This window comes from Strix aluco, chromosome 12 (assembly GCF_031877795.1).
Source record: "Strix aluco isolate bStrAlu1 chromosome 12, bStrAlu1.hap1, whole genome shotgun sequence".
NCBI classification, from domain to species: Eukaryota; Metazoa; Chordata; class Aves; order Strigiformes; family Strigidae; genus Strix; species Strix aluco.
The window spans coordinates 14,225,341-14,252,493 of NC_133942.1; the positions used below are offsets into that span (position 1 = coordinate 14,225,341).

The window sequence follows — 27,153 nt, forward strand, 5'->3', positions numbered from 1 at the left end:
CGCCCGCCGGCGGCCCCGCTCCCTCAGCGCCGCCCCCCCGCCCGCCCGGCGCGGCGGCGTGCTCGCGCGGAGGGGAGTAGCGCTGAAATCCGCTTTTTGCCGTTTTTTTTTTTTTTTTTTTCCCCCCTTTCCTTTCCCCCCCCCCCCTCTCCTTTCCCCCTCCCCCCCTCTCCCCCTCCCCTTCTCGCAACTGGGGGGTGGTTCTCGCCTGGCCTCCCTCCTTCCCTCCCTCCTGCGCGGGCTGCTCCCTCCCCGTGGGGCGCAGGGAGGCGAGCCCGCCCGCCCGGGATGCCATGGCTCCGCCGGGCTCCGCGCTGCCCGCCTGCCTGCTGGGGCTGCTGCTGCTCGGCTGCCGCGGAGGTAAGAGCCGGGCCGGGCTTGGGGAGCGGGCGGGGGGACGGACCTGCCGCCGCCGCGCCCGGCACCGGGGCTGCTCCCCGCCGCCCTCGCCCCTCGGTCGGTCGGTCGGTCCCGTCCGCGGTCCCTCCCGCACTTCGCGTCCCTTCATCACCCCCGTGGTGGCTGGTCCCCCACGTCCCTCCCCAGCCTGGCGGCGGGTCCCGGTCCCCCTTGCTGGTCCTCAGCCGGTCCCAACCCTGCACGCCTCCCTGGTCGCTCCCAGCCCGTCCCCGTGGCATCGGGCCGCCGTGGAGGCTGAACGGGGCCGAACAGCTCCGGGGGCTGGAGGGACCGAGCGCGGCCCCGGCACGCGTGTGTTGCGGCGTGGAGCTGTTCCACCGCCGTGTTAGCATCCCTCGGCGGGAGCGGGGGGCTCGTCCCACCGGGAAGGCACGTTGGGGTCGTGGCTTTTGGCTGCAGCCTTCTCTATCATCCCATCCAACACCTGAATCTGCAAACAGCCCTTAAGTGTTTCCCCAAAGCTGTGTTTTTAGGTGGAAACCCCACTTGGCGCGGAGGGGCTCCGGGGAGGCTCTTGCCCCCACGGCCAGCGTTGGGGAGCGATGGGGTGGCTGCCGTGGCAGTGGCGTGATTGGGCACCCGCGCTCGGGGACCAGACCGAAGTCGTCACGGGCGGTGTGAGCGGGAGACGGTGCCCGAGCAAACGAGTCGCGTTGGTCAGCAAAGGTGGTAGCTACGGAAGAGATGTTGGGCTGCAAGTTGCAGGGATGACGACGAGCTACTTTAAACCTACAAGTATTGTGCTTTCCTGTGATGCCTGGCTCGGTTCAGACAGCCGCAACTGGTAACACCACCCACCGGACCAGGGCCGAACTACAAAAACATCAAAGGGATTTTTCCCTGGACCTACTGTGCACATGCCCTGCTGATAAATTGCAATATTTTCCTTCTACTGGTGATGCTGCTTAAGCACGGGTCTAATCTGAGAAAGGTGCTGTTCTGCAGTGAAATACTCGTGTGCATCCTGTCCCCTCTTTGCTTAGCAGCCTTAAAGAAAAGTAGGAATTGTTTAAAAAATGTGCAAGCAGCCCAGCATAGAGGGAGAAAAGCGCGTGTTAGATTAATCGGAGATTACTGCCGTGGTGTTTAGGAAACGAGGCTGTGGGCTATTCCCATAATAAATCTCGCCACGTGGTTCATAGCAGCCACAGCGAGGAGGAGAACCCAGTGTAACTCGCGGAAAATACAAGTTATCCGTGAAGTGAATGTAATGAAGCAGGTCTCGTTATTCTGTTGGGATTCCTGGGTACGCAGCAGTGCAAGAGGATGGTTGAAAAAGTACTTAATTTGTGGGGGAGGAAAAGAAAAGTGAATTTTTCAAATCAAAGCTTTAGGAAGTTGAGTTTGTGTCTAGTTTATTTCCTGCTGCTGTCCAAATTGCCCTGCGTGTTTGTTTATGCTGCGAGTTGGCTCCTGACTTCCAGTCAGTGGCTCCTGACTTTGGGGTGTGTTTTGCTGGCCCCGCTAAAGAGTGCTTTGCCACACTTTAAAAGTTTTTCTGTTCTGAGGAGGTTTTTTTCCCCGTTTGCTGGATTTATATGCTCTAAACACAGTTAACAGCGAGGTAACGTGCCTCTGTGCTCTGCTGAATTCAGTAAACCCCCCGTGTCGGTGTCAGTCAGCGCCGGAGCAGAAAGCCTCGCCGCAGGGACGGATGCTGTGTCGGGAGCGGTGCCGCGCTGCGCGGGACGGGATGCTCTGTTCCCACCCCTGCAGTTTTCAAACTCCCCAAAATGCTGGCCTGGTCACTGTGAACCAGGCGTTGCGAGCTGCTGGTCAGCGTGCTGGAGTGGGCTCAGCAGCGAGACAGTATTTTCTTTCTTTTTTTTTTTTTTTTTTTTTTTTTTTTAATTTCCTGGAGCTCTTTGTTCTGGGTGGTGGACAGCTTTTGTCTGTTATTGCTGAGCCCGGCATTCAAAGACAGGCATAGGATACGAGAGGCTCCCCGGCTCTGCTCAGTAACAGCCTTGGAATTAAACATCATCATTTATATTTAAGTAGGCTTAACTTCTAAATTATTGAAGCTATAAGCTTTCACTAATTCCTACTCTGTGTGGCTTTGTTGGTTTTTTTACACGCAAAAAAAGGATTGCTTTCTCCTAAATTGGTGTAATACCCTGTCTTTTTTCTTAATATATATAGAGGGTATCAGGTATAATTTCCCCGGTAACACTCAGAGACACTATACGAAATTCAAACCCACGTCGGGGCTTTGTCTCTCTCTCGGGAGGGGGGGCGGTTCAACAGGAGAATCTCAGGACGTGGTTTTCCCGCATGGTGGACACACAGCAGGCAGCCCGTGAATTGAGGTGGTCGTCTCACAACCATATACTTTTGCGCCATGTCTGGGACCTGTGCTGGGTGCGAAGCTCACGCAGGGGTGCGAGCGTGCAGCCCCCCATGCTGGTGGGACTCAGACGTCTGCTGGGGCCATCGGGGTGCCGAAACGAAACTTCTCATTGGAAGTAGATAAAAAGCAGTTGAGAGAGAGGGGAGCAGAGCGGGTCGGTCCCTTCCTGATCTGCCCTGCCACTCCCCGCACAGGGAGTTAGAAATCCTAAACTACTCTAATTGCACTACTTCTTATTATCTGTCAGGCTCTGGACCTTGCACAGCACAAGCTCCCGCACTTGTTTAGGAGCTGGCAGAGGGTCCCAGGGAGAGGAGCTGGGCAGAGGGCCCCAGATTTAAGGTTACGGCCCCATTCCCTGCTCCCCTCCTTTCTGCTCAGCCCCAGTTTTCACCCACGTACCCTGGTGCAGTCAGCCTGGCGTGGAGCAGCTCAGCAGCAGTAGTGCCTGACGGAGAGCTGCAAAACTGCTCTCATTTTATGCGTGCAAATGAGAAAGCCTGTCTCTTTTTTTCTGTCTGAACTTTTCTTTCTCCGAAGTCCTTGTTTCTGGAGAGTCCCATGTCGCAGTGAGTGAAGTGCCAAGCAGTTCCTGCATGGTGATCCCAGCTCCTTGCTTCTCAAACCCTTGGGACACTGCTCCCCTGCACCTCCCTGTCCCCACTGCCTTGAAACATCTTTCTTCGCCGTGCTGGGATGGCTGGACCCTGCTCGCTCGCCTTGCCTCAGTGTTAGGATCCAGTGCTGGCTCCAGCGGGAGCAGGATGGGGCCCCGACGCGGGGCTGCGGCATGGGGAGCAGCGTGTAGTGGAGCTTGTGCAAAGCTGCTGCCGGCACCCAGCTTTTCCTCCCGAAGCAGCAAGCTGATCCAGCACGCGTTTGAGCAGACCATGCGCTTAGTTTTTCAGCCTGCAACAGATCTGGGACGGAAGATGCTTTTCTCTGTGCCCCCTTTCCCCCGCTATATTTCATTCTTTGCACTCCTGGGCTTCTGGATATTGTCCTTTTATTTGATCTAACAAAACAATGCAGGAGCCTCCCCTTGCAGATTAAGAATTCCTGTTTAAATCAACCAAATAACATTGGGCAGGAACAGGAATAGTCCATTCAAAATTACTTTGAAATCACAAACTTATTTGAACTTTACTGGAGCTTTTAGTTTTACAGAGTTTAGAAACTAATAAATTATGTAGCAGGGCTCATGAAAATCTACCCGAGTCCGTTTATCCAAAAGAATATGCAACATTTTGGTTTTGCAAGAAAATAAAAATAATTGTTTACACATGTTCAGGAGTCATTGGCAAGCATATAAAACTGATGGTTAAGGAGGCAAACATGTCAATAATTGCACTTTAAGAGAAGAGAGAGGCAAATAGGCGAGTGTACTGAGAAAAGCACAGAGCACACTGATCTGGCCTTGCTATTATATCAGATGTCACTGTTGTATCGCACCCTCCACTTGAGAGGAGCCCAGTCACTTAACAGCCCAGACCCGCTCCTGTGTTGGTAATTTAAAACCAGAGTTTCTGAGCAGAGTCAAGGATTTGCTGGCTTTTTTTTTTTTTTTTTTGTTCTTGCGCGTGTGATTGTGTTGATGAAGCTAACAGCAAGTCAGGAGGATGCGGGTTGTGACGGGTGATTCTGCAGAGCTGTGAAGATGCTTTTGCAAAAGGATCTTTGCTGCTGAAACCTGAGAGTACGTGAAAAGGGAGAGAAGTGCTAGTGTTTCGCTGAAACAGCTCTGGTTTTGGAGCAACCAGGGATCAGTGCGATGCTTGGCTCCTTGAGAGGAGCGAGGCAATGCTTTCCTCCATCCTCAATTTCAGAGTGGCAGGGGAGAAGGTGATATGGCAGAGGGCATGGCAGGGAGGAGAGTGCTGTTTGCTTTGAATCCCCTGGATGTGATGAAGAATTTCAGAGGTTTTCATGTGCACAGAAACTTCTCTTCCTCCAGAAGGACCTTGCCTTTCCTTTCCTTGCACGCCACCCAGCTGAAAGCCAGGGGCTGGGCGACGGGGAATGTGCTGGCTGGTGGGTTTTGGCACTGTGATGCTGAGGAGCCTGTGGGTCTCTCAGCAGCCTTGTGCCCTCACTCTCCTCCCAGCTGACATGTCTCTGATCCACGGGCACCATCACCCACTGCGTGGCCACTCCATTCCCTGCCAGGTCTGTGCAAGGCACCGGCCACAGGGACAGCCACCTCCCTGCTGCTTTCTTGCAGGGTTGGGAGCTGAAACCATCTCTTCCCTGTCCTGTGTTAGAGCATCCTTGGGGGCTGAAGCCTGGAGGGGCCCTGGCTTTTCCCGTCTTGGCTGCTGCCTTTGCCGTCCTCTCGTGCACAGTTGTTTCGTGTTCCGTATTTGTATCACTGATGCCCTCTGCGGTGAGACTGTGATCTGGTCAGGGCTGCGAAACACGTGGGGAATGCAAATAACAACACATCCTACGCTTGGCTTGCTGCCGTGCTCTCTGGATGCCTCACTGTGGATGGAGCTACTGTGGACAATTAACTCAGAAAAGGTCTTTGCCCTTTCCAGCTATACTAACAGGTTTCACCCTGCTTTCTTCAGAGATGGGGGAGCCTGTGAGGACTCGGAGCTCTTCGTGGAAAGGGTCTTTGTGCTGTGAATACTTCCAGCTCCCACGCTGTGTTTAACAAGCGACCTCCTGGGATTTGCCCAGTCTGGTCTCGAATATCTGAAAATTATTTGGGGCCACTTCTCTGGGTCTTTGGTCTGTGTTTGTCTTCCTTGGCTAAAATCTGTCTTCCCGCTGAGGGCAGCGATGCTGGGCATGTCTCTGAGCTCTGCATCAGGTGTCTGAGAGGTTGTGTTATCCTCGACAGAGACCTCCTGCAATCACTTAATAAGTGGATGTGGTTTATGCGCCTTGATGGAAAAATCACTTTATATAACCTCCCATCCGAAAGGAAAGGGAATAAAAAAATCTGAGCTAGTAAACTTTACTACTGGCAAGATGTTGGGCCTGTTATAGCCTATTCTCCTCTTCTTTAAATATAAATTTTTCTGGATGCCCTAAAGAGCCAATTTGCACTTTACTGCAGTGTAGTGCTTTTCTCCTTAGGGTCTGGGTCAGCCTCAAGGAGGTTTAAGGGGGCACCAACTGGATTTTTAGGCTGCCAGTTTCATCAGCCTGAAACCTGTTACAATGTGCTGGAGAACATCTTTCAGGTCCAGATATCTCTTCCTTCCATATCCTCCCATTTGCAGAAGGGTTTTGAAAAAAAACACACCACTGAAAAAAACAGGAGCCACTTTTTGTAGGACTGTCCCAACCTGCACCCAGGTTTTTGGTCCTAATACCCACCTGACTATAAAAACCTCTGGTCCTGGGCTCATGGGACTCCAGGGGCTTTATTGAAGCAGGACCAGAGTGGCTGTCGGTGGTGGTAAGGCTCACTGGTGGGTTGCTGCTGATTTATGCTGTGTTATGCTGGAAACAAACACAGTAAACCATGAGAGGATGAATTTCTGCTCATGAGGGGCAGTTTGCAGGTGGATGTCATGCTGGTTGGTATGATGAGAGAGGAGCTGGGGCTGCTTCGGTCTCCCTGCCAGTGCTCCTGAGGATCCTGTGCCGGGAAGAGCAGGGTGGACGTGACTGCTCCTGTGGTATCTCACCTTGCCACAAGCTCAGACTGGGCTCTTGGTGGGTCATTTCATCTCACTGTGATTAATGTTCCCTGTCTAGAACGGGAGTAATGATATGGGCGTCATCTGTCCGGACCGCGTGCTGCTGGGGCAGGGATGGCCCTGCTGGCTGTGGGTCTGGACAGGGTCCAGGAGGATGAGCTGTGATGTTACCGAGGTCCTTTGCGATGGATGTCACTGCTAATTAGAGTGGTGAGATTAGCTGCTGTATTTTTCGGAAGCACAGGAAGGAAAGCCAAAATCATGTTTCCCAAATGGAAAAGAGCAATGCTAGGGTATGAGCAAGTTCTTTTGAAGCTTTGAACATGAATCACAGTGTCAAGTAAAAAATAATTAAACTTTTTTTTTTTAAATGTACTTCAAAGTGTCTTTTAAGCTTCCCATTAATTCGAAGTTCTTTCTCTCAGCACTAAATAAATCTCTTGGTTCAAAAGCACAAGTGCTAATTGGTTTCTCTGAGCATGCCTGTCTTCTTGATCAATAGGGGAAGTAGTTTTTGTTAAATATTTGCACATATAGTCACATATTGTATTGCTTAGGGAGATGGTAAATGTTTCTCAAAAGGAGACTTGTAGAATGAGGATTCCAATAATTTTCTTATGGCCTTTATGTCAGAGCTAATAACACTTTTTCCCTCCATCCTTTTTCAGAAAGCAAAGCTATTTTCCCTCGTGCGCTCCCCGGCGCAGCCTGCTGGTGTTGAGACAAGCAGTCTGTTCAGCTGCCTGCGTAACACCCCTGCCTCTAACTACAAACTCAAGCTGCCGTGAGCCGCCTTTTACAGTTTCTGCCTTGAGCAGAGAGAGGCTGTGACTCACGCTGCCTCGCAGTCGGTTTAGGGAGGTAGCCGGGACATTGTGTGGGATGAGCTGTGTTTGGATACGCAGCCAGCTGTTGGAGAGGGATGGGGCTTTCAGACACCCCAAGTGAATGTGCACAGCCTTGGCGATTTCCTCTCTGTCTCTCTCAATTAATTGCACTTTTACCATTTCCATGTGCCTTCAGAGTGTCATTTACTTCCAACTTTGCAGCATCATTTCTGTGCCTCACTGCTAACTACAGTTATTTATGCTAACGGAGCTGGATCCCTCTCTTCCCCTGTTACCTCCTTGCTTTGTATGTGCTCTCCTTCCAGCTGTCTGAGCTGACCTCTGGAGAAAATGCTAGGAACTTTCTTGTCCTGCCGTGGAGATTCCTCTGTGAGTGTCCCTATCCCTTTGTCTCTCATCCTGAGCGTCCCGGGGAGGCAGGGCTCTGCGTTCAGAGTCCACCTTTGAGACCTGGAGCCCCACAGTGCCAGTCTTGGAAGGCCAAATCCCAACATCCCTGTTTGAAGCCTGATCCTTGAAAACCACTTTTAATGCAAATAATCCCATGGTTACAGCCAAATAGATAAAGGGGGGCCCTTTATAAGGGGACAAAGAAGGTGTAAGGCACCCAGTTGCTACCATGCCTTGCATGCAGTTCTCTCTAGAGTGGCTCTGCATCAGCCACATGGATCTTAGGTTGGGCTTTTTGTGGACTAGTTTCTCATACCAATTCCTGATGGTGCGCATCCCAGGGCCCGTCACTTTTTGACAAAAACTCTGAGGAACATGATACCTTGTAGAAGAGAGAGAGGTGTCCTTCCCACTAAGCTCACTCTGTGCCCCCAAATGAGGCGATGAGATTGAGGGCTGTAGGGAAGGGAGCTGACTTCATGGTGACCTTTGGCTGGAGAAGAGCCCATGGCCACTTCCTCAGAGCTTTCTGCGTGCTGGCGACCTGCTGGGGTGGGGTACCATGGTGGTGCAGAAACACACTGAGGTCAGCTTGCCAGCTTGGTTGTTGCCGACAGTGCCACCCATTTGCAAGACTTGGACGTTGACCCCTGGAAAGACAGAGCCTGTAGTTTTTGCAGAGTGGGATACTGAGGCCCTTGAGGACCAAAGCTCAGCTTTTTAAGGCAATTCCAGATCTATCTCTTTAATGATGCAGATAGGCAGCTTTAGGATGTGCCCATGGTGCCAGGGAAAGGCATAGGGGCTTTTGAAGAGCAGCAGATGCCTCTCTGCATCTTTCAGCATCTAAGTATCTCAGGAGAAGAGAGACTTTTGTCTAAGTTTGCATGGAAAGCCGGTGTCAGGGTGAAAGATGGAGCTTGGCTTCTCCCAAATCCCCAAATGGGGTGGGCTTGCTTCTCCCCATACGTCTGGTTAGTTAGTCACCTGGTCCTGAAGGCCCAGAAAAGTGTCAGCGGGATTTCTTCAAGGTCAGAAAAGCATCTCATGATAAAAGCACCCATTGAGGAGGAGTTTGTTTGGGCTTTTTTCTGGACACTGTGAGGTATCTGCGTGTTACAAACCAGTTGCACACTGGTGTCGCACCTTGAGGCACAGTCCCGCTCTCCTGGATCCCAGGACCAGCCAGTGTCCGTCCCCGCCCCGGCTGAGGGTGTCTGAGGGCACTGGTCCTAATAATGAGTGTCATCACTTCTGCTGCTCGTGCAGCCTTGAGTTAGGATGTGGACCGAATGTTTATGGAGGTAAACATGATTATCTCCAATCACAGGCCTTAATGATGGTTATTAGAATGACAGCTATTGTGGGAAGGACATGTAATTATGTTGATTCTTCCTTTTATTGTACATATAATAATAAGCTGTTTTATCTAAGAGTACAGGGGAGCTGGGGGAAGATGAGGCATTTATTTCATCAGGGTTTTTTTCTGATTGCCTGTTAGGCTAAATCCTGAAATCTTGTTCAATCTTTCTGGAGTCAGAAGTCCCCCTCGGTTCAGGGGGGGTCCTTATTGTATCTAACTGCTAGGAGTGCCCATGCAGAGAATGGGACCCCAGCATGGTAGGTGCTGTTGAGACTCTGGCCACTTTGCAGAAGAATGCAGAGCATTCATCTAATTCCTTAATTTTCACAAAAAAAAGTAATTGATGGGTTTGTGCTGGCTGTAGTCTAACTTGCTGAGAGGACCCCAGGGCTATCTCATAAAAAAGAAGTCACAGTGAGCGATAGATCACTGAGATGGCTGGAGCTAGCCTGACATTTTAAGACTTAATGGGTTAATAAAGTGTGTGTTTTAGGTGTCTGTCACTAAGTAGAGTTTGTCCATTCCCTGCACACACTCATACCTTGACGGCAGTACCTTTGACCTGCTGTGCACTACCCCTGCCTTCTTTGTCTGCTCCGTCCATCTGCCTCGGCTCAGGTTGCACTCAATGTTTATCCCCCGTAATCCAATTTAAGTTGCAGTAGAAAGCAATGGGGATTTACAGAAAAAAAGAAAAAAATCTCACTGGTTTGCAGAGCAGAAAAGACAGACCTTTTTTTTTTCTTCTTTAGGATAGCTGCCTCTTCTCATGTCTTTTATTTTACCATGCATCAACAATCTGCCCTCCACTCCGTTTTTGAGCCTAATGCAGTAGGATCTTGTCCTTGGTGGCAGTCTGTATTAGGGACGGGCATTACAAAAACTGTGCTGTGGCTGGTGTTTGCCAAGAGAAATTGCCCGTGTGCGTCCCAGTTCTGTGAGCAGCTATGGAGTCAGTCCCCCTGCGCCCATGAAAGAGGGGAGAAGCTGTGTTGCAGGTTTGAGCAGCTGGAAACCTCCACCCATCGATGGGCTGTTGCACAAGAACTGTTAGAAAGGCTTTCCCCATATTCAGATCAAATGGTAGTTTTCTTAGTCTGTTGGAATTTCTTGTCCATTGCTCTTCTTTAAAAACAAAACCAAAAGAAATCACCTCCATCCCTGTATTTAAACCCTTCAGATATTTATTTGACTCCTGTTTCTTGGTCGCTTTTTGTCTTTCATGTCAGCTTGTATTTTGGGCTAATCTTTAAACAATAGCTCTATTACTGTAGTCTTCTGTAGCATCTAATCATGACTGTATGGCAAATTATACCCTAAAAAGGTGTGCTGGACCAAGTGAAGCATAATATGCCAAAGATGTAGTGTTTAAACCTTCTGTTGGCAAAAGAAGTAAATTAGGATGTATCTGTATGATGGGAAGTGAGGGTTTGCCTATTGTTGGTACAAATTATGCAATAACTTATCTCTCATGGACGTCGTTTAGTGTAATTGCTTTGCAAGACACCTTTTGTGTCGCTGAGCCAGAACATTGTGCATTTGTATTTTGGTGCTTAACTTGCTCTTCATTAAGGACTGAATAGCACCATCCTTTTGCCTGTTACAGCGTGAGAGAGACCAAAGCGACAGAAGGGCACGGTGTTAAGTGCGAGAGGCAAACATCCTCCCGCTCTGCCAAGGGGGAGAATTGTCAGAAAGATGCTGGCTGTGTGGGACTGTCTGGGGTACAGCACAGCCCCCTCCCCATCTGGTTATGTGGGGGAGAGGAGTGGATTTCTTGAACTGGTGTAAACTTCTGCTTCTGGGGTGGGAATGGCTGATGCCCCATGCTGTGCAAGTTTTTGTTGCCTATTGCTGCACCCCTGCAAAGGGAGGTGGAGAGGCAATCTGCAGGGGGGTATGAGTTGGAGCTGGGGTTTGGCAAGCCACTGCCTGTCCCCTTCACTGGAGTCTCCGAAGGTAGCCTTGAAGGTCTCTGCCTGTGGTTGTGCCTTTGGAAATTCTGCCCCAAGATTTTGAGAGCAAAGCCCTGGGGGGCAAAGCATGCCCAAGGGTTTCACGTTTCTCTGAAACACTTGCACCCTGTAGTCATCTTGTAGCCCACGCTATCCCAAATGTTTTCATCATCCTGTTAGCTGCTATAGCAGTTGGCTCTTGCTGCTTCTTGTGGACACACCGCTGACTCTGCCCTTCTCTCTTCATTTTAGATTTTGGCCACTCCTCCGAGCTGGCGTTCGTTGTGGAGCCTAGCGATGACATAGCTGTGCAGGAGCAACCCTTGATCCTCTACTGCCAGGTGGAGGGCATCCAGCCCATCACCATCACGTGGCGGAAGAATGGTGTGATGATCGTGGACAGCGAGAATGCCTTTATGTTGGCCAACGGGTCGCTCTACGTCTCCCGCTTCCAGAGGGTCCGGGGAGATGGGTCCTCGGATGAAGGCGAGTACGATTGTATGGCACAAAACCACTATGGGCTGGTGGTGAGCCGGAAGGCGAAGATTCAGGCAGCGAGTAAGTACGGGCAATCCTGCAAGGGCCACTGGCTTTGCTGGGAAGCAGGAGGACAGCGTGGTGGGTGCTGGGTGTTGAGGGAGGGAGGATTAAAGAGGGGGAAGAGAAAAAAGAACCTAGAGCTGGTGTGGGGATCTAATCTGTGTAGATGTCTAGGTGTGAAAGAAGAGCTAATCGGCCTTCTCAGGGAGAAAACTAAAAGCCACCTTCTAGCAGTAAATTCCCTGTCTCGGAGGGGTAAGTTATGTTAAAGTCATGTGGTGAAGTAGTCTGTGGTTCGTGTATCTCCTGTGGTGGGTTTGGAAGCCTCTTTGCTGTGCAGCACGGCTGGGCTCTGCTTGGCAGGCAGCACTTTCCAAACCATAGGCAAAGACCTCTGAAGGTCATGGTTTCTTTCATTTTGTTATTTAAGGCAGGCAGTGTGGAGGCAGCAAGGTCTTATTTACTACCTGGCATGGCAGTGCCTTTGGGGGCAAGGCTAACAACACCAGACAGATTGTCTGGTGGGGGAGCTGGGAGGAGGAGAGAGATGAAAATGTCAGTGAGGGAATGAAATTTAAAGGTGGGGGAGGAAGAATTACAGGGCAGGCTGTGACTCCAGCCCTGCACAGTACCCGCCTTAGCCAGTTGCATCGCCATGGCCAGAGCAGTGGGTCCTGTTGGGTCTCCTGCCATGGCTGCTGGGTTCCCCCTTGCTGGCTCTGGTTGCTGGTTGGTTTGTCCCAGGACTGACGGCAGAGCTGAGGTGTTGTGGTGGTTTCTGTCCCTGTTGTGTGGCTGGCTTTGCCCACAGGCTCTGTGGGCTCTGGGGGTGCAGCTGCTGATCCTTTTTGCATTCAACCAGAAGTCGCTGCTGGGTGTCATTTATATATGGGTGTGAGGACAGGTGTCTGGTAGGGCCCTGAGACCTGGCCTAATGCTGGTTTGTTAAATAAGTTCTACTGAAGGGTTCTCCAACTTGTCTGGGAAACAGCTACCGTTGTTCTTTCTGTGCAAGCCACTTACTACCGCTTCTGTTGCGTTTGCAAATTGCACTGTGATTTTTTTGGTGCAAAGCAGGAAAAGTCTCTGGTAAAGTCTGGGGCTGTGATCCTCTGGCTGCGCTCCCCAAACTGGGGGGGCCTTTCGGAGCGCTGCCGCCCGCTCCCCGCAGCGCCGGGGCCGGCTGGCAGCCCACCAAGGGAACACTCCAGCCCTTGTGTATAACAATTCCCGAGTGCATGAAGTGGCCATCTGCAAACCTAGCTTTTCAGTAGTGTAAGAAGTGACATTGTCCAGGAGCCAAGGGCTTTGGGTCCATGCCAGATTAGCAGCTGGATCTCAAACTTGTCAGTCTTGTGGTGCTAAACCTTGGAGCACTTTTGGTGAACGGCTCTGGCATTTATGAGCTGGGAGCTGGCTGACGCACAATGTCAAACTCCTCGGACCTGTAAACAGGAGACATGAGAGCTGAAGGAATTACCTTTGGGATAGTGGATTGTCAATAAACACTGTTATCTCAGCTCCTGCATCAATATGTATGTGATGTGCTGTGTGTTCCTGAATAGCATTTCCTTTTGTAGCCATAGTTTCACGTGAATCAAAATGAAAAAGAGATTGTGTTGAAAATGCTCTGGACTCTATTCTGGCTTCAGGCTTGGTTTCTTGCCAGCTCTGAGAAGAGATCTGGGAGAAGCCAGCACAAAACAGGGGGCACCTGACCTCGATGCCACAGGTGCCTGTGGATAATGGGAATAAACTGGGATGTTGTGGGCAAATGTAACCTGCTGCTGAGGGCGAGCTCGCCTGCTGTGCCTGAACTGCAGGAGCACGGACTTGCACTTAGGACTCAGCTTAAACGTAGGTGAAATCTCCTACGAATGAATCACCATTGTACCTTCGAGCCCCCATGTCTCAGGGTGGTTACACACAAGGAATAGTGATTCTCCTTGCCCCAAGTCCCGTTAAGCAAATCAAACAAAGGAGGAGGGTAATTATCCCCATTTTAGAGATGACAGGAGCATTGCATCGAAGAAATGGGTGCTTGCTGCCTGGAAGGAGAAAAAAAAAAAAAAAAAACGAAGCACTAAGCAGACCTTTGCAGAGCAGAGTAAATACTGCCGGTGGGTAAAACCTCATCCCAGTGCTGATCTCTTCTTCCCTCTGAGCCTGACATCTGAACACAAAAGCAAAGGAGAAATAAAAACCTTTCACAAACAAAAATCTTGAAAGTTGATCAAGGCCATGCTACTGAGGAATAAAAGGGATCTGACAGACCGGAGCCCCTCGAGAGCTCTCCTGCACTTTTCGCTGTCTTCAAAGGCAGGCTGTTAGTCTCATATCACCGTTACAGACCCTGGCTTTGTATTATTGCTTGGAATATAATCTTCTTGGCTCGGAGGAATGTACATATTTGCATTCAGGAAATGTGGGCTGGATATCATATTTTTATGTTTCAAATTTACTTCAACACTTGGCACTGAGTAAAATTTAACTGGAAGAATATGCTGCTCTCAGCCGCTGCGCGTGCGGCCCCGATGCGCTTGAGGTGCATGCAGTTTCCCCACGGAGCAGGCACTTCTTAAAACCTTCCTCCTAAGAACTGACTCATTAAATTTATTTAACTAAGATTCAGGAGAATTTCTGTATGTCGTCATTATTAACCGAAGATACCCAGCAGAGGGAAATGGACCTTGGCTGGTTTGTGGATTGGCAGATCAGGTGCTAAACACATTGATAATATTTTTGTAGTGTAACCTTCTTTTGAACAAGTACAAGTGAGCAAGAAGCCTACACGTGGCTGAGTTGAGCAGAGGCCCTCGGCATTTCCACCCTCTGCCTAACATGCTGGTTGGAATTTTTTCGGTTGCTGTTTCTGTGTCTGTTCAAACTCTGGTGTGTTAGTTTAAAAGGTTGTGGAATGCAACATGTTTTTATAATCTGATCAGGTTATTGAATACAGATCTTTTCTTTCTCCTAATGACAGTTTCATAATTTCGCATGACTCTGAGCTGTCTTAATTAAAATCAGTTTTGTAGGCAGAGTGTTCTCTGGAGGCACTGCTTGGCTGTGTGTTCGCGGGTCTCTTTGAGGAGCTGTATTTCCCTTGTGCATGCCAGAAGCTGATGCACGCCTTTGCTCTCTGTGGATGAAGATACCCTCTGAGCAGTAACAGCTAGAGTCTGCTCCTTCGGAAGGTGAGCTCCCCGAAATGCAGCCGCCTTTCTTCTCATCACCACCCTTTGCTTAACTTGGCCTTACTTGATTCTGATCATGTTGTCTCAAGGCATTTCCAGCCCTTTTTGCTGATGCTGTAATTTGATGGAGCTGGCTCCACATCATCATAAATCACAGCCCGGCCGGTGGAGTAAGACCCATTGATTATATCACTCAATAACAAGCAGTTACCACTAATTGGAAATCACCATCAAACTGGGTATCGGATCAGGCTCTGCACGCGTCCAGCCTGAGAGTAGCAATTTTCCGTGTTTGATCTGGTGCTATAAAAAAAAAGAAAGAGGGAAAGTCAGTCAGTTGTGCAACTTAGAGCCAGAGAGGTTTCTTGAAGTTTGGTGGAATGGACCTGCCTAGTATCTGAAGTACTGGGGGACGTGAGAATAGCTCTGGAGAGATCTGAACTTGTAAAGACTCTTTCGTCATTGTGTCTTGCTGCAGGGGGACTCTTTGGTAGCCAAGCATAGCAGCACACATCCCCGTGCCCTTCTCTGCTCCCTTACCCCCTTCCCTTCTGCGTCCTGCCCCAAATCCCGCTCCTTCATCCCACTGTGCCTGGCCATCCATGGCACTTACCCCGCTGGCAGAAGGGCAGGATTGAGAGCCAGGCAAGGCAGATGTTACATCTCTTCTCTGCATTGATCCCTGCAGACAGCAGCAGCAGCTCCTCTCCCCTAGCCTGCGACCAAGCACGCTCTCCCCGCAAACGTGCTGGCCGCTGCGACCTCCAGGCCAAGGGTCTCAAGGTCATCTGCGAAATATAAAAAGGGGGGAGGTCTGGTGCATACGCATGCTTGCAGTTTGGTTTCCCTGCCAAGCTGTGTGACTGAGGGAGAAGGTTGTGAATTGTGGATTTTTTAAAGCAGCAAAGGTCTTCCCATCATTTCAGCTTCTCTGCACAGAATATATTCAGGGTTTAACCTGCAGCCCCCTTTCCAGGCTCTGGGGTGGTGGGAAGAGCTGCTGAGCCCAAATAATGGCAGCATTTATAAGAGTGTAGAGACAAGAAGGAAGTCTAAAAGGATTAGGGAGAGACAAAGGGGGTTGATTATTTTATGGGTCACGATACAAGGCATTAGAGTGAGATCACAAAGGGATGTAATTACAAAAGAAGGCCATACTGGGGGGATCAAACCAGGATTAGAGTGGGAAATGTTTTTACACAGTTTTGTTCCACTCATTATGAAGTTAGCATTTTAAATTAAGGTTTAAATAAGGTGGCACCAAAGTTGTCACCAAGGTATTTCCTGGGCAATGCCACTGTTTGGATGCAGATTGTGAGTCTCGGCTCAAAACATCAAGGCAGACCTTAAGCACGTGGGTTTGCTGTTGGTTTTTCTTGTGTGTGTACAGTATCCGTATTGTCAGCAGAGCCCTACCTATAGCTTGTGCTTAGATCAAGTGAACCCGTTTCCACAGTTGGAAGCAGGATACTTTTGTGATGACACGTTTTAGTGGTGCGAAACACGTGCTGGAGGTAAAGGGATGCTTTGAAAGCAGGTGCCCTGGTGTCGGTTTGCGGCTCTGGAAACATTGGTTGTGTTAATCCCAGGAACTTTTGGCTAATGGTCGCTTGCGTTTTATTGCAGTTTAGCCCCTGGTGTTGCACGCCAAGTTTCCTTTATCCACAAACAAGATTTTTATTTTTTTTTTCAGTTGTGGCTCTGCTTGCATTTAATGCCCTTTCTTCTCAAATGCTGAGTAGAAGGGCTTAGTACTGATGCAGTGATGTTTCTTTGTTGTCTGTGCTTTGAATGCTTATGGTTCTGGGTAAGCCCAAAGCAAGTTCTGGGCTTGTAGCAGTGGGTCTCAGAGGGGAAAAATACACATGAGGAATTACTGAAAAAAAAGGAAAGAAAAAGAAATTAAGTAAAGCCAAAAGACTGTGGGAGGTTTCCAGGGGATGGGTATGATGGGTGAGTGGGTTATTTCCCTCCATCAGCTCTTTTGGCTGCCTCTAGGACATGCTGGCTCATGTGATGCTGCCTCCCAATCTGTACTGCAGTATTTGGCCCTGTGTGTGCTGCAAAACAAATGCACAAATATAGGAGTCACAGGGGGAAGATCAGAGAGATTTGACTGGGAATTTTACTAGATTTGTGGGATTAAAAGACTTTGTCACTTACCACCCACTGCATTTCGGTGTCTGCATGTAACAGCCAGGATTTATCCTGAGAGTTGAGCACATTATAAGACCATATTTCTTTTGGCTGCTCATTTCTTAGCAGTGTGATAGTTATTTAAATATCATCTTGCACTTCTTCGCGAGGCTTCCAACGTGGATGCGCCAACCTTAGCTCCGGCAATGTTATCTCTCATACAGGGGGTTTGCACTGCAGGCAGTAATGTCACTTAGTCATTTATAGAAAGCTCAGGGGAAATATATCAGAAGAATTTCATTAATGGTAGCACTGTTGAGTTATTTGTCTCAATTAACTCTTGGAGCACAGCTGAGGAAGTTCTGACATCTCTGCAGACCGCACCTGCAGCATGAGGCTGCTCCTGAGTTCGCCGTCTGCTTTTTTAACACAGGATGATGCTCTGCCAGTACCTGCATGAGCAGCTCTGTGGAGATGACATGGTGGTGTGACACTGCCTGTCCCTCTGCCTGCTGCTTTGCTCCAGCCTCTTCTTGAAGCGTGGGACCACCCTCCTCTGTTATTTTATTCAGGAGGGCAGGTCTCTGCTACCTTAGTCTTCTGCTTGCAGTCATCACCCTGGGATATTTTTGGTGCTGTCACCTAGACCAGCTCTTTATCTACTTAGGCTCATCTCATCTTAAGGATTTGTAATGCTACTAGTTACATGGTCGTTTTTCCAGTGGGCTGGTGAGATGACCTGATGGTTATATATGGCTTTCACTCTTATTCTGCCCCCCAAGGGTCCCAGCTGGCCTTGGTGTGGCCAGCAACATCCATGCACCAGCTGTGCCTCAGTTTCCCCTCTCTGAACCCAGGGTGGGTTTACTGTCAGTGTCATTGTTTGCACACCCCTGTGAGCACCCTGAGGGGGGTAAGCTGCTATTTTCTGTTTACTGGGGACCCGTATTATCTGGGTATGGTGTTTCATCTGCGCCCTCGCTTCCCTGCAAGCCTGCCAAGAAGCAAAGGGTGTGCAGTGCCGGGGGAAGGCTGGTGTCCAGGTGAGAGGGGGGCTGCTTTGCTGCCACTGTTCATTGGCAAGGCTGTGAGTAGGAATTGATTTTCAGGGGCATTTGACCAGAGCAATCAATGCTCTTGATCTAGCGGGTAACCAGTGAGTTAAAGGAAAACATCGCTGCATTTGCCTCAAAGCTCTGGTCATGGCTGTAACCCACAGTTACTGAAAACAGCAAAATATGTAAATAAATAAAAGGGCATGGAAGCTGTAGAGAAAAATACCTGATTTTGTCAGGGCTGTGTCTTGTGTGCTGATCCCTGCCCACAGCAGCCTGCCCGCTATGAGATCAGGATTTGGAGACCCTGCTTTGAGTGTCTGGGCCTTTGGGTGCAGCAGTGATATGAGCAAGGGCAGACTTCACAAATCCTCTCTTAGGGCTGAGTCCTTGCACGGGGGCCAAAGCTGTTTTCCCAGGGCTGGTGGGATGAGACCTGGGAGAGCCGTTGGCTGGAGCTCCCTGACACGGAGGGATGCTGGATCCCTGCTCCATGCACCGCCTCTTCCACTCCGGTTTTGGCTCTACCCGCCGTCGCAGCCCTGTTGCTGGGAAGGGAGTCTGCTCCCACTCCTCCTAGGCACAGCATATGGTTTTCAGAGAGGTTCTTGCTTTAAACCCAATTTTACAGTTGGGTTGACTGAGGCAAAAGGAGGTCAAACGATTCGCCTGAGGTCACTCAATAAGTGGCTCAGATTAAATCTCAACCCACGACGCTGCCCGTTCCCAGCGCTGGCTGTGCCGGCCGGACCAGATGGCCTTCTGAATGCGGCGTCAAGATCTTCAGCTTTTTCTCTCCCTCATTGTTCTCCATTGTGGGCTTCTGAATGCAGGACCTTGAAAGTGAGAGTCATTTGGATTTGCCGAGTCCAAGTTATTCTGTTTAATGACATGGATTTGCAGGAGAGGGTTTAGACACACTGCTTTGCTGCGGAGGTTTGAATTTTGCAGAGGTTTACCTCTTTGCTTTGGTTTTGTGATGTTAAAACTCTCTCTGACCCCACCAACTAAAACTGGTCCCTACCCTTTCAGCTGCCCCGCTGCTGTCTCACCGGCTGAGCAGGGCTGCCCTGGCTTTGTACCTGTGCAGGTTTGTCCATAGGGCTCTCAGGCCCCTGGGATAATTCCCCGGGTGATTTTGCTGCAGCTTTCGCACCGCTCTGGTTTGTCTGTGCAGTTTGTGCCTTCCCCATAAGCTTGGTCCTGGGCTCACACAAGGGCATTGGCGTAGGGTGCTGCTGATGGACCGTGTCGTGTGTTTGGCTCTGGGAACCTGCAGGCTCCCGTGTTAGCTCTGGAAGCGCAGACGGGGATGCTGACATCTCCCTCCTGATCTGGTGTGGTGTCCCATGCATCGCTCCTGACAGGAGTAGGGGCAGTTAAAGCAGTGCACTGGATATCACAAGATGAGCTCCATCCCCACTCTCTAAACTAAGGAGCTGCCTGGAAAAGCACGGCTCTGTAACCTCTTTTGGAAAGCAGGTGGGCAAATCTTCGGGACTTGCCGAGCAGAGACCATCTGCCCAGGGAGCAGCAATGCTAGGGTAGCTGTTCCTGCCCACATGCACCTACCTACCTGAGGTCCTCGGGGTGGTGGGGAGCTCTCCTGCACCCACGAATCTCTCTGCATCCAGGCTCCCGCGAGAGGGCCCGCACTCGGGACCAGTGCCGCTCACATGCCTCAGTAAGTTGGCAACTCTTGAGCATGCCTTGATTAATGGTGTTTTTTTGTCAGTCCTAAGAGGCCCCCATTATGTGCCTTTGATGCTGCATTTTGCACTTACCACTGTCACTGAGCTCAATGACTAATTTTCACAGGTCATGGGAGAGGGACAATGGATCAGGCCACATTTGGAAGAAACAAATGAAATTTTGCTGCAACTGAGAGCACTAATTAAGAGTGAGGATCAATTTGGGTGTACAAAAGAGATAGTTTTAGGCTGCTGGTGTGTAAATGAGTGGCAGTGTTGCGGTAGCAGAAAAGGCTCAGTGTGTGCATACTTCAGCTGCAGCATTGTACTCCGCTGCATTTGATCGATCCTTCTGTGCTTATTCATCGAGGAAAAACCAAGTGTTTTTCTGTGTGCTGTGCCCAGGAAGGGTAGGGACAGCAAACCTACTGGATCAAGTCATGGTTGATCCTGTGAGATGTTTTGGGCCAGGAGCAGGAACTTGTGTTTCTTCAGTCGCCTTGCTCATCTTGGAGCATGGCACTGCAAATTGCCTGGTAGCTTTTGAGCAGCGTTCCCTGCCCAGCTTTGTGGGCAAGATGATGCCCATCCTCATCTCAAGCCATAGCTCGTCCTGCCAGGGATTGCACTGCTTTGCTGAGACTGCAGAGGAAAAACGCTGATTTGGAAGATGTGTCAAAGAGGGAAGGGGGACAGTGAACCATCCTCAAGGAGGATGTCATGAATGCAGCAGGAGGGGCAAGGAAAAGCCAAGGATGTGCAAACTGAGTTCATGGCTTCACTGAGCATTGAAGAAACATGATTCAGGTTCGCCTAAGTCTTCACATACAACAAAACATCAGAGCTAATGTGTGTTTGGGATGAGCTGGTTGCAAATATCCAGGTTCCCAGGCTGTGCTGGTTCAGAATCAGTTTGGAGATCATTTTGGTGAAATCATGCCTATTTTTGGTTGGATTTGCCTTGGGTAGAAAGGTAGGAGCATCGACTGGAGCATCCTTTTGCCAAGAGAGTTCTCCAGGGCCTGTGGGGTTCCCATGAAGCAAAGGCTAAATGGCTTTGAATCCAAACAGATTAATGGTACTGAGCAAACCTCCAAAACGATCAGGTGGAAGCGGCAGTTCTGTTTTCCCGTGTTCCTTGGTGTGGTTTGCCCATTACCATTTTTCTTTCCCTGCAGCTCAGTGTCTTCTCCAGAGGGCAGTGGGACATTCAGCCTGAGTCCAGGGGATTGCTCTTGTCCTGAGCTCTGTGTGGTGACACTGCCCTGAATGGCCAGGCAATGCGGCTGCATCCCTTTGGTCCCCAGCATGGCAGCTTCGTCCGAGGTGAGGGTGCTTGCTCAGGGCACTTTGTTTGCTTGGAGTAGCATCCATGTCCAGCTCACCATGGTTTCCCATGGCAATGCGTAAAGGGGTGGGAGGGAAAGTCCTGACTTCATCTTTCATTAGTGATCCTAATGCTGGGGGGGAGAGGAGAGGCAGGGCCCCAAGGGGGTCAGCTTGAACTCTCAAAAAAAAAGGGAGGGGAGAGAGAAGACAATGTCTTTGAATGCTGGACTGGCCATTTGAAAGATGACAATAAAAACAATCTTTTTTTTTTTTTTTTTTAATGGTAGCTAAAGAGAAAACAGCTACCTTGTCCCCTGGGACTTTTAATGGTAGCCAAAACCAGTTTCCTTGTCCCCTGGGACACCCCTGGGTGCTCTAGATCTTTGCAAGGGCTCAGGCTCTGCAGGCACCCAGCACCTCTAAATGACAGGGGCTAGTCAACATCCAAAATACAGAGCCTGAGCGTAAGTCTTAAGGATCCAGACTTGACTGTTTTGGCTGAAGCAAGGTGGTGGTTGATGCCCTGGGAAGCCTGGCTCTGCTACTGCCGTCCCATGTGACCTTGGGCAATTCTCCCGATGCCCTTGTATCTCCAGGAATCAGGGACAGAGGCATTGGTGCTCCCCAGCCTTTCCCAGCCCCTTTGGGTTTGGGGGCCTGTTGCCCACAGACTGACTGCGCCGAGCTGGTGCCACGGAGCCCTGACCCCTCTTGAAGCTGTCAGAGCCGGTTATCAGCACCGGCAGCTCGTTCCCACCGCAGCGGGTCTGAGGAGGCTGGTTCCCTCCAGGCGCACTGCTCGCGCTGATTGCTCTGCAGCTAATTTGGGGTTGAGGAGTTGGGGCGCTGCAGGGACCTTATGTCGCTGCCGGTTGTCGATTTTCACGAGGCTCGTGGGTCTGGCTTTTCTGAGACCTTTGAGCTTCTACCCAACCATCTGGGAACCAGCCAGAGGGTTCAGAAGTTTTTAGGAGAAGACAGAGGTCCTTGCATCGTATGTTCATATGCAAAAGCCTCTTAAACAACGAGTTTTAAAAGTCAACGTGGGTGTAGATACACAGGAGGTGTTTGTGTTTCTGCGCTGGGGAACATGTACAAGCCTTTCTGTTTTAAAGCATAGTTTGCATACGTTTGAAGCACCTCTGTGATTCACGGTGCCGCGTCCCACAGGGGAAATGGGATTTGTTCTTGTACAGCTCCCTGCCCAAGGGGAGCTTGCTTAATTTTTCTTTTGCTAACTAGGTTCCCTCAAGAATGAGAGATTACCTGATCTTCCAAAAGCATTTCCAATGGGCGGAGAAGTCTGGATGACTCACAACTTTTAATTAGCTCTCCTGACCGAGGCAAGGATCCCTCCCTTCCTCCCTCCCTCCCTTACAGAGAGGTGGTGATTAGAATTACAATGAAGATAATCCAAACTGTATGTGTAGGGTTTTCTGTAAGCGGAGAACAAAGCAGGACATCCATCTGGTGAGTGTGAGCCCATAATACCTTTCTGCTCATTTCTCCAGTGCAACAGGAGCTGCTTGGGACGGAAGCAGGCTCATTATTTTGGAAAGGCTTGCTGACACGCAGAGCAGGGCTGGCTTGTAATCTCTGAGGCACTGAAACCGCTGCTCAGGAAGGAGCATTGCTTTTATTTTTAAGTCTACCTTTGTATTTCTCCTTGTTAAAATCTGCAGCGATGAGGAACACCAACCTCTTCTGAGCCTGCCATTAATTAGTGTATGAATGAGAGATGCCCTTAGTTTTAGCAAGGCTAATCAAAGCTGTAAGGGAGTTTTAAAAGGCACTACCCGGCAGCCGAGCTAAGCCTGTCCTGCGACAAACATCCCAGCAGCAGTGAGGAAATGCATTAGCTGGAGACAACCTCCTTTTTGAATGATGCTATTTCCCCTCACCTAAAATTTCCTTCTCTGTATTGGACAGAGCTCTTGCCTCAAAACTTTGACAACCCCTTATGTCCTGTCTTTGCGTTGGGAGGCTCACCTTGTGCCGTGGGGTCTGCTTTCCCAAGCTGTGCCCGGCAGCAGGCAGGGAAGAGGCAGAGTTTGCAGCAGAGAAATGTGATGTTGGGATGTTGGGCCCTCGGCCATGGTGCTACTTGTGCTTTACGGTCAGCTGGATTTTGCCAGGCTGCTGCAGCCTGGCGAGAGGATGGGCGCATTGTGGCAGGGCCGCCTTGGTGAGAAAGAAACAACAAAAAGCCGTTGTGGAGGAGCAGCCGGCGCTTCATGCTGCCGCTCGCCGCCATGCCGGTAGCGCAACGCATGCTTCGACTCCTGCCATGGCAACAAGTTCATCCTTAGGCCAGTACAACGGTTGGCCGCAACGTGGCAAGGCAGCCAGGAGCCGCCCCAGCCTTGCGGCATCCCCGGAAGGACCCAGGAAGGCAGGAGGCATGGGAACAGGTTTCGTGCCTGCAAGATGCTCTGCCAGCTTCAAAATTCAGGCTGCTGGTTTCCTACCCAAAAAGGACAGGCAAGGCACTGGGCAATCCTTTTGGGATCCAGAGCTGGGCAGCACCGGTGTGCAGAGTTGTGATAGTTCTTGCCCTCCAGCACAAAGAGCTCAGGAAGGAAGATGGAGAGCCCAGATCCAAGGAAATGTTGGTCAAACACAAGGAATCCATTCCTCTTGTTAGTGCTTCAGGCATTAAAAAAATCCTCCCTGTATATCAGAGCTAAGTGCAGCATTTGCTTTGAAGGAAATGTCTCTTCAAGCCGGGATCCCGGGTGCCGAACTTGCCACTGGCACCTCCTGGCAACCTTGCACGAGCCAGGCGTGCTGGTGGGGTGCAACTGGTGCAGCTCAAAGGGAAAATATGATCAGCTGTTGAATGGCAGAGATTTGAGATGTCACGCCAAGGCTTCGCATTCTGATTTTTGCGATGCATGCTGTGAAATTCATAGGTGGAATATTTCTGGGGAGCTGCTTTGCTTCCTGTACAAAAAGGGGGAAAAAAGTGGAAAATAAATAATGTGCTATATTGACAGCTTTCAGCATTAAAAACCTGATTTGCGCTGTCTTTCCCCTCCTAAAATTGTAACACTTGTTCTGAATTCTTGATATTAAAAAATAGCAAATTATTAGTTCCTTTAGGTCGTCTATTGACTTTTAGCTGTTATGATACACTTAAATCATGTTTCTAGTATTTGTGATTCGTGGAGGAAAAAAAAAAGCTTGAAAACATCTCGCTTTTAACATAACAAGAGCTAAGGTTGACAGAACTGCGAAATGCTGAAAGTTGGGGCTTCACGGCATTGCCAGACATCACAAGGTCCTTGATGACATGATGAGAGCTGGGAAAGCTGAATAAACTGATGAGCTTTTTCCATTTTGGTCCCTTGTCATGTAAATAGGCTCCAATCTGCATGTCAGATCCCTTGGGTAAGGGAGTGTAATAACATTAAAAATAAGGCAGCAAAAACCTCAAGGTGTGTGTGTGTGTTAGCAATCTTTAAACAGGCAAAAAATATGCTTGAAGGAGTTTGGATCAGGTGAGAGGGCTCCTCGTTACTGCTCTGCTTCTAATGCAAAAAGGTAACTGCCGTGGCTTTAAAGAAAGTACTTTAATGCTACATAAATATAATTGCTTCGATGAAATGTCTTTAGCCTCCTGAGGGAAGTTGTAGTCTGGTAAGCTTTTAGATATGAATGGACGACTCTGTAATTGCTATTGTTTCTGAGACACATTAGGAAGGCCTAATGCTGATCACTTCTGGCATGTTGTGGAAGCAGCGTAATGGCAGTCCCACGCAGCGTGCAGGGGAGAGGGTATTAGTATGCATTTTGCAGGATGAAAAACTGACATACGCTTCAGGACTGGAAGTTTTTTTCCTAATTAGATTGTGGGCTTGTGAATTGTATTTGATTTTTTTTTTTTTCCCTTTTCCTGCTGGTATGCAGAGTGTAGGTATCTAATTCTTTGCAATTTAGGCTTTGGATAATGAGCTTGAAGGCAACATCTCTGAGGAGTGTGGGATTGATGGGTTAGTACATCAGCTCTGGTTAATGCAATCTCCTGACTCTGACAGGGTCCAAACTAGCTGGTTCAGAGAAAAGGGCAAGACATAGGTATTGAGAATAAGGTGGGTTTTTTTTAATTATTTTTAATACTGATTAGTAAAACATGGGATGTTCTGATACACGGGATGTACTTCCATCTCTGGATTGGGAGCAGCTATATTTAAAAATCAGAATCTGGACGTAAAGATCATTCCTAAAAGATACCTTGGGTTGTCTCCTGGTTTTGGAGACTGTAAGCATCCTGTTTTCCAGCTTTTCTTCATGGCACAGGGGCCAGAAAGGCTAGCAAAGTGCTCTGGCACAGTAAGCAACTAGGTGGGAGTTGCAGGACCTTACGCCATCCTAGTAATTCTGGCTTTGGTGGCATTTTCCTGGCAGCAAGTGAAACCCAGGTCCCAAGAGGCAGCAGCATGGCCAAGACTGGTGCATCCTTTGGGGTATTGATGTAATTCTCGTGCTATCAGTCAGACATGGGGTTATTCCTTATTTTCTGCTGGGCAGTGTTTTTTAAGTGCTTCTCAGTGCTGTTGGACTGCAGTTGTGTTCCCTGCCAGAGATAGGGGCCTGTTTGCAAAACCAGGGAGGTTTCCAGGCCTGGCTAGAAGAACTAAGGCCAGCGCTAGGGCCAGGTATGGCAGGCAGCTGAGATCTCCCATCGCACTGGTACTCACTCATTACAGATTAAACCCTGCACGTGGCTGGATGGTCTGTAGGGGTTAGTCCATCTCCTGTGCCTTATTGGAAGTGGCATTACTTGGAAGCTTTGCCATCATTTGCTTTGCTTTTCTATTAATGTGCCTTATTTCCATGGCTCTCCTCCCAGAGGTAGCATTCCTCAGACTAAGTGTTAAATTGCTCAGACTAATAATCCCTGATTTCAGAGACTGCCCTGCTGATTCCCGGGGTGGGAGCCTGGCAAAGCAAAAGCCATGGGATTGCCTATTTTATCTCTTGCCTCTGTGTGCTGATCTGGACCTTGTCCATACCGTCGGGTGCATGCACAGCCTGGCTGCTGGATGTTTCTTCCTTCCATCAGCAGCTCATATACTTTGTCATTGGTGCTCAGAGCTGCAAATCTCTTTTTTTCCTAGCTCTGTTAGCACTGACTTCTGTTTAGGAGTGGTATCAGTTTGTGGTTATTTTGTTGCTTGATCCTGCAAGAATATCTATCAGGTAGCAGCCAAAAAGGAGATTTATTTCTGCCTTTGGGTTGTGTGGGTGTCTCTAAAATGCTGCTGTCTCTCACCATCCCGTGTGCAGCTCCAGCTTGTTTTCCAAAGTTGGTCCCAAAATATTTGGGAGCTGCTGGGCCTGGAGAGAGCCTGGAAAAAGCTCTTCTGGGGACAAAACAGAAGAGATGGCATTAGGTCCTTTATCATTGCCCTGTCCTTGTGTAGGGACTGATGTAAATGTAGTCCTCATCTCCGCTGCACCATTAGCATCCTATTATAAAATGAAAAGTAATAACTTACTGATGCTTTCCCTTGAATGTTTAGCCTCAAGTGGTAAATCTCGGTCTTACTTGGAATTTATTTTCATTCTGGAGATTTTTACTGCCTTCGGAAACTTCACTTAGAAGAGCGAGATTTTATGGCTCTAAACTGTATGGTTTTAAAGACTGGGTTTTTTTATCCCATGGGCTTTTTTTTTTTAAGGAATATGAGAGGGGTCATGTAATCCTTGACATACAATAGATTGTTCCAGATTAATAACACACTATTTTTCACCATGAACACAGTCCTGGCCTGCTGTAATTTACTCTCCATCCTGACATGCTGTTAATTAGGATGAACGCTTATGTGAAAACTCCGCATATGGCCGGTGCCAGCTTTCATAATAAGTTGCCCCAAAAGCGTGAGGAATGAGGGGTAGTGAGTCAATGAAAATCCTGTCATAAATTGACTTTTTGTGTCCTGGGAGTGCTTGGCTGAAAGCCAATGACAATAAGAGTCCGGCGTGCCAGAATTCACAGGCAAATAACACTTTTCCACTGCAGCATCCTTACGAGACACCCTCCCAGCAGCCGTCCGTCCTTCCTTCCTGCCACTCATTCCCTTGTGTCCAAGGAGGCTGTTGAGGGGGGGGAAAATGTCTCAGTGTTGTGACGGGGTGCAATGAAAACATGAGTGACAGAGTGACATTTTGACAGCTTGACTTCAGGTTCCTACTGCAAATGTAAATAAGTTCATTTGAATCCAAT

At 49.3% G+C, this 27,153-nt stretch overlaps 1 protein-coding gene across 1 annotated transcript in view; it reads left to right on the forward strand.

Annotated features, from left to right (window-relative positions):
• Window positions 1-223: 223 nt before the first annotated feature.
• The window catches only part of IGDCC3 (immunoglobulin superfamily DCC subclass member 3), a 104,963-nt gene continuing 78,033 nt past the window's right edge, over window positions 224-27,153 (forward strand). The window contains exons 1-2 of the mRNA XM_074837418.1: window positions 224-360; window positions 11,232-11,537. Of these exons, the coding sequence (XP_074693519.1) occupies window positions 294-360; window positions 11,232-11,537 (373 nt within the window). The 5' untranslated portion in view covers window positions 224-293. The remainder of the gene's footprint in view (window positions 361-11,231; window positions 11,538-27,153) is intronic.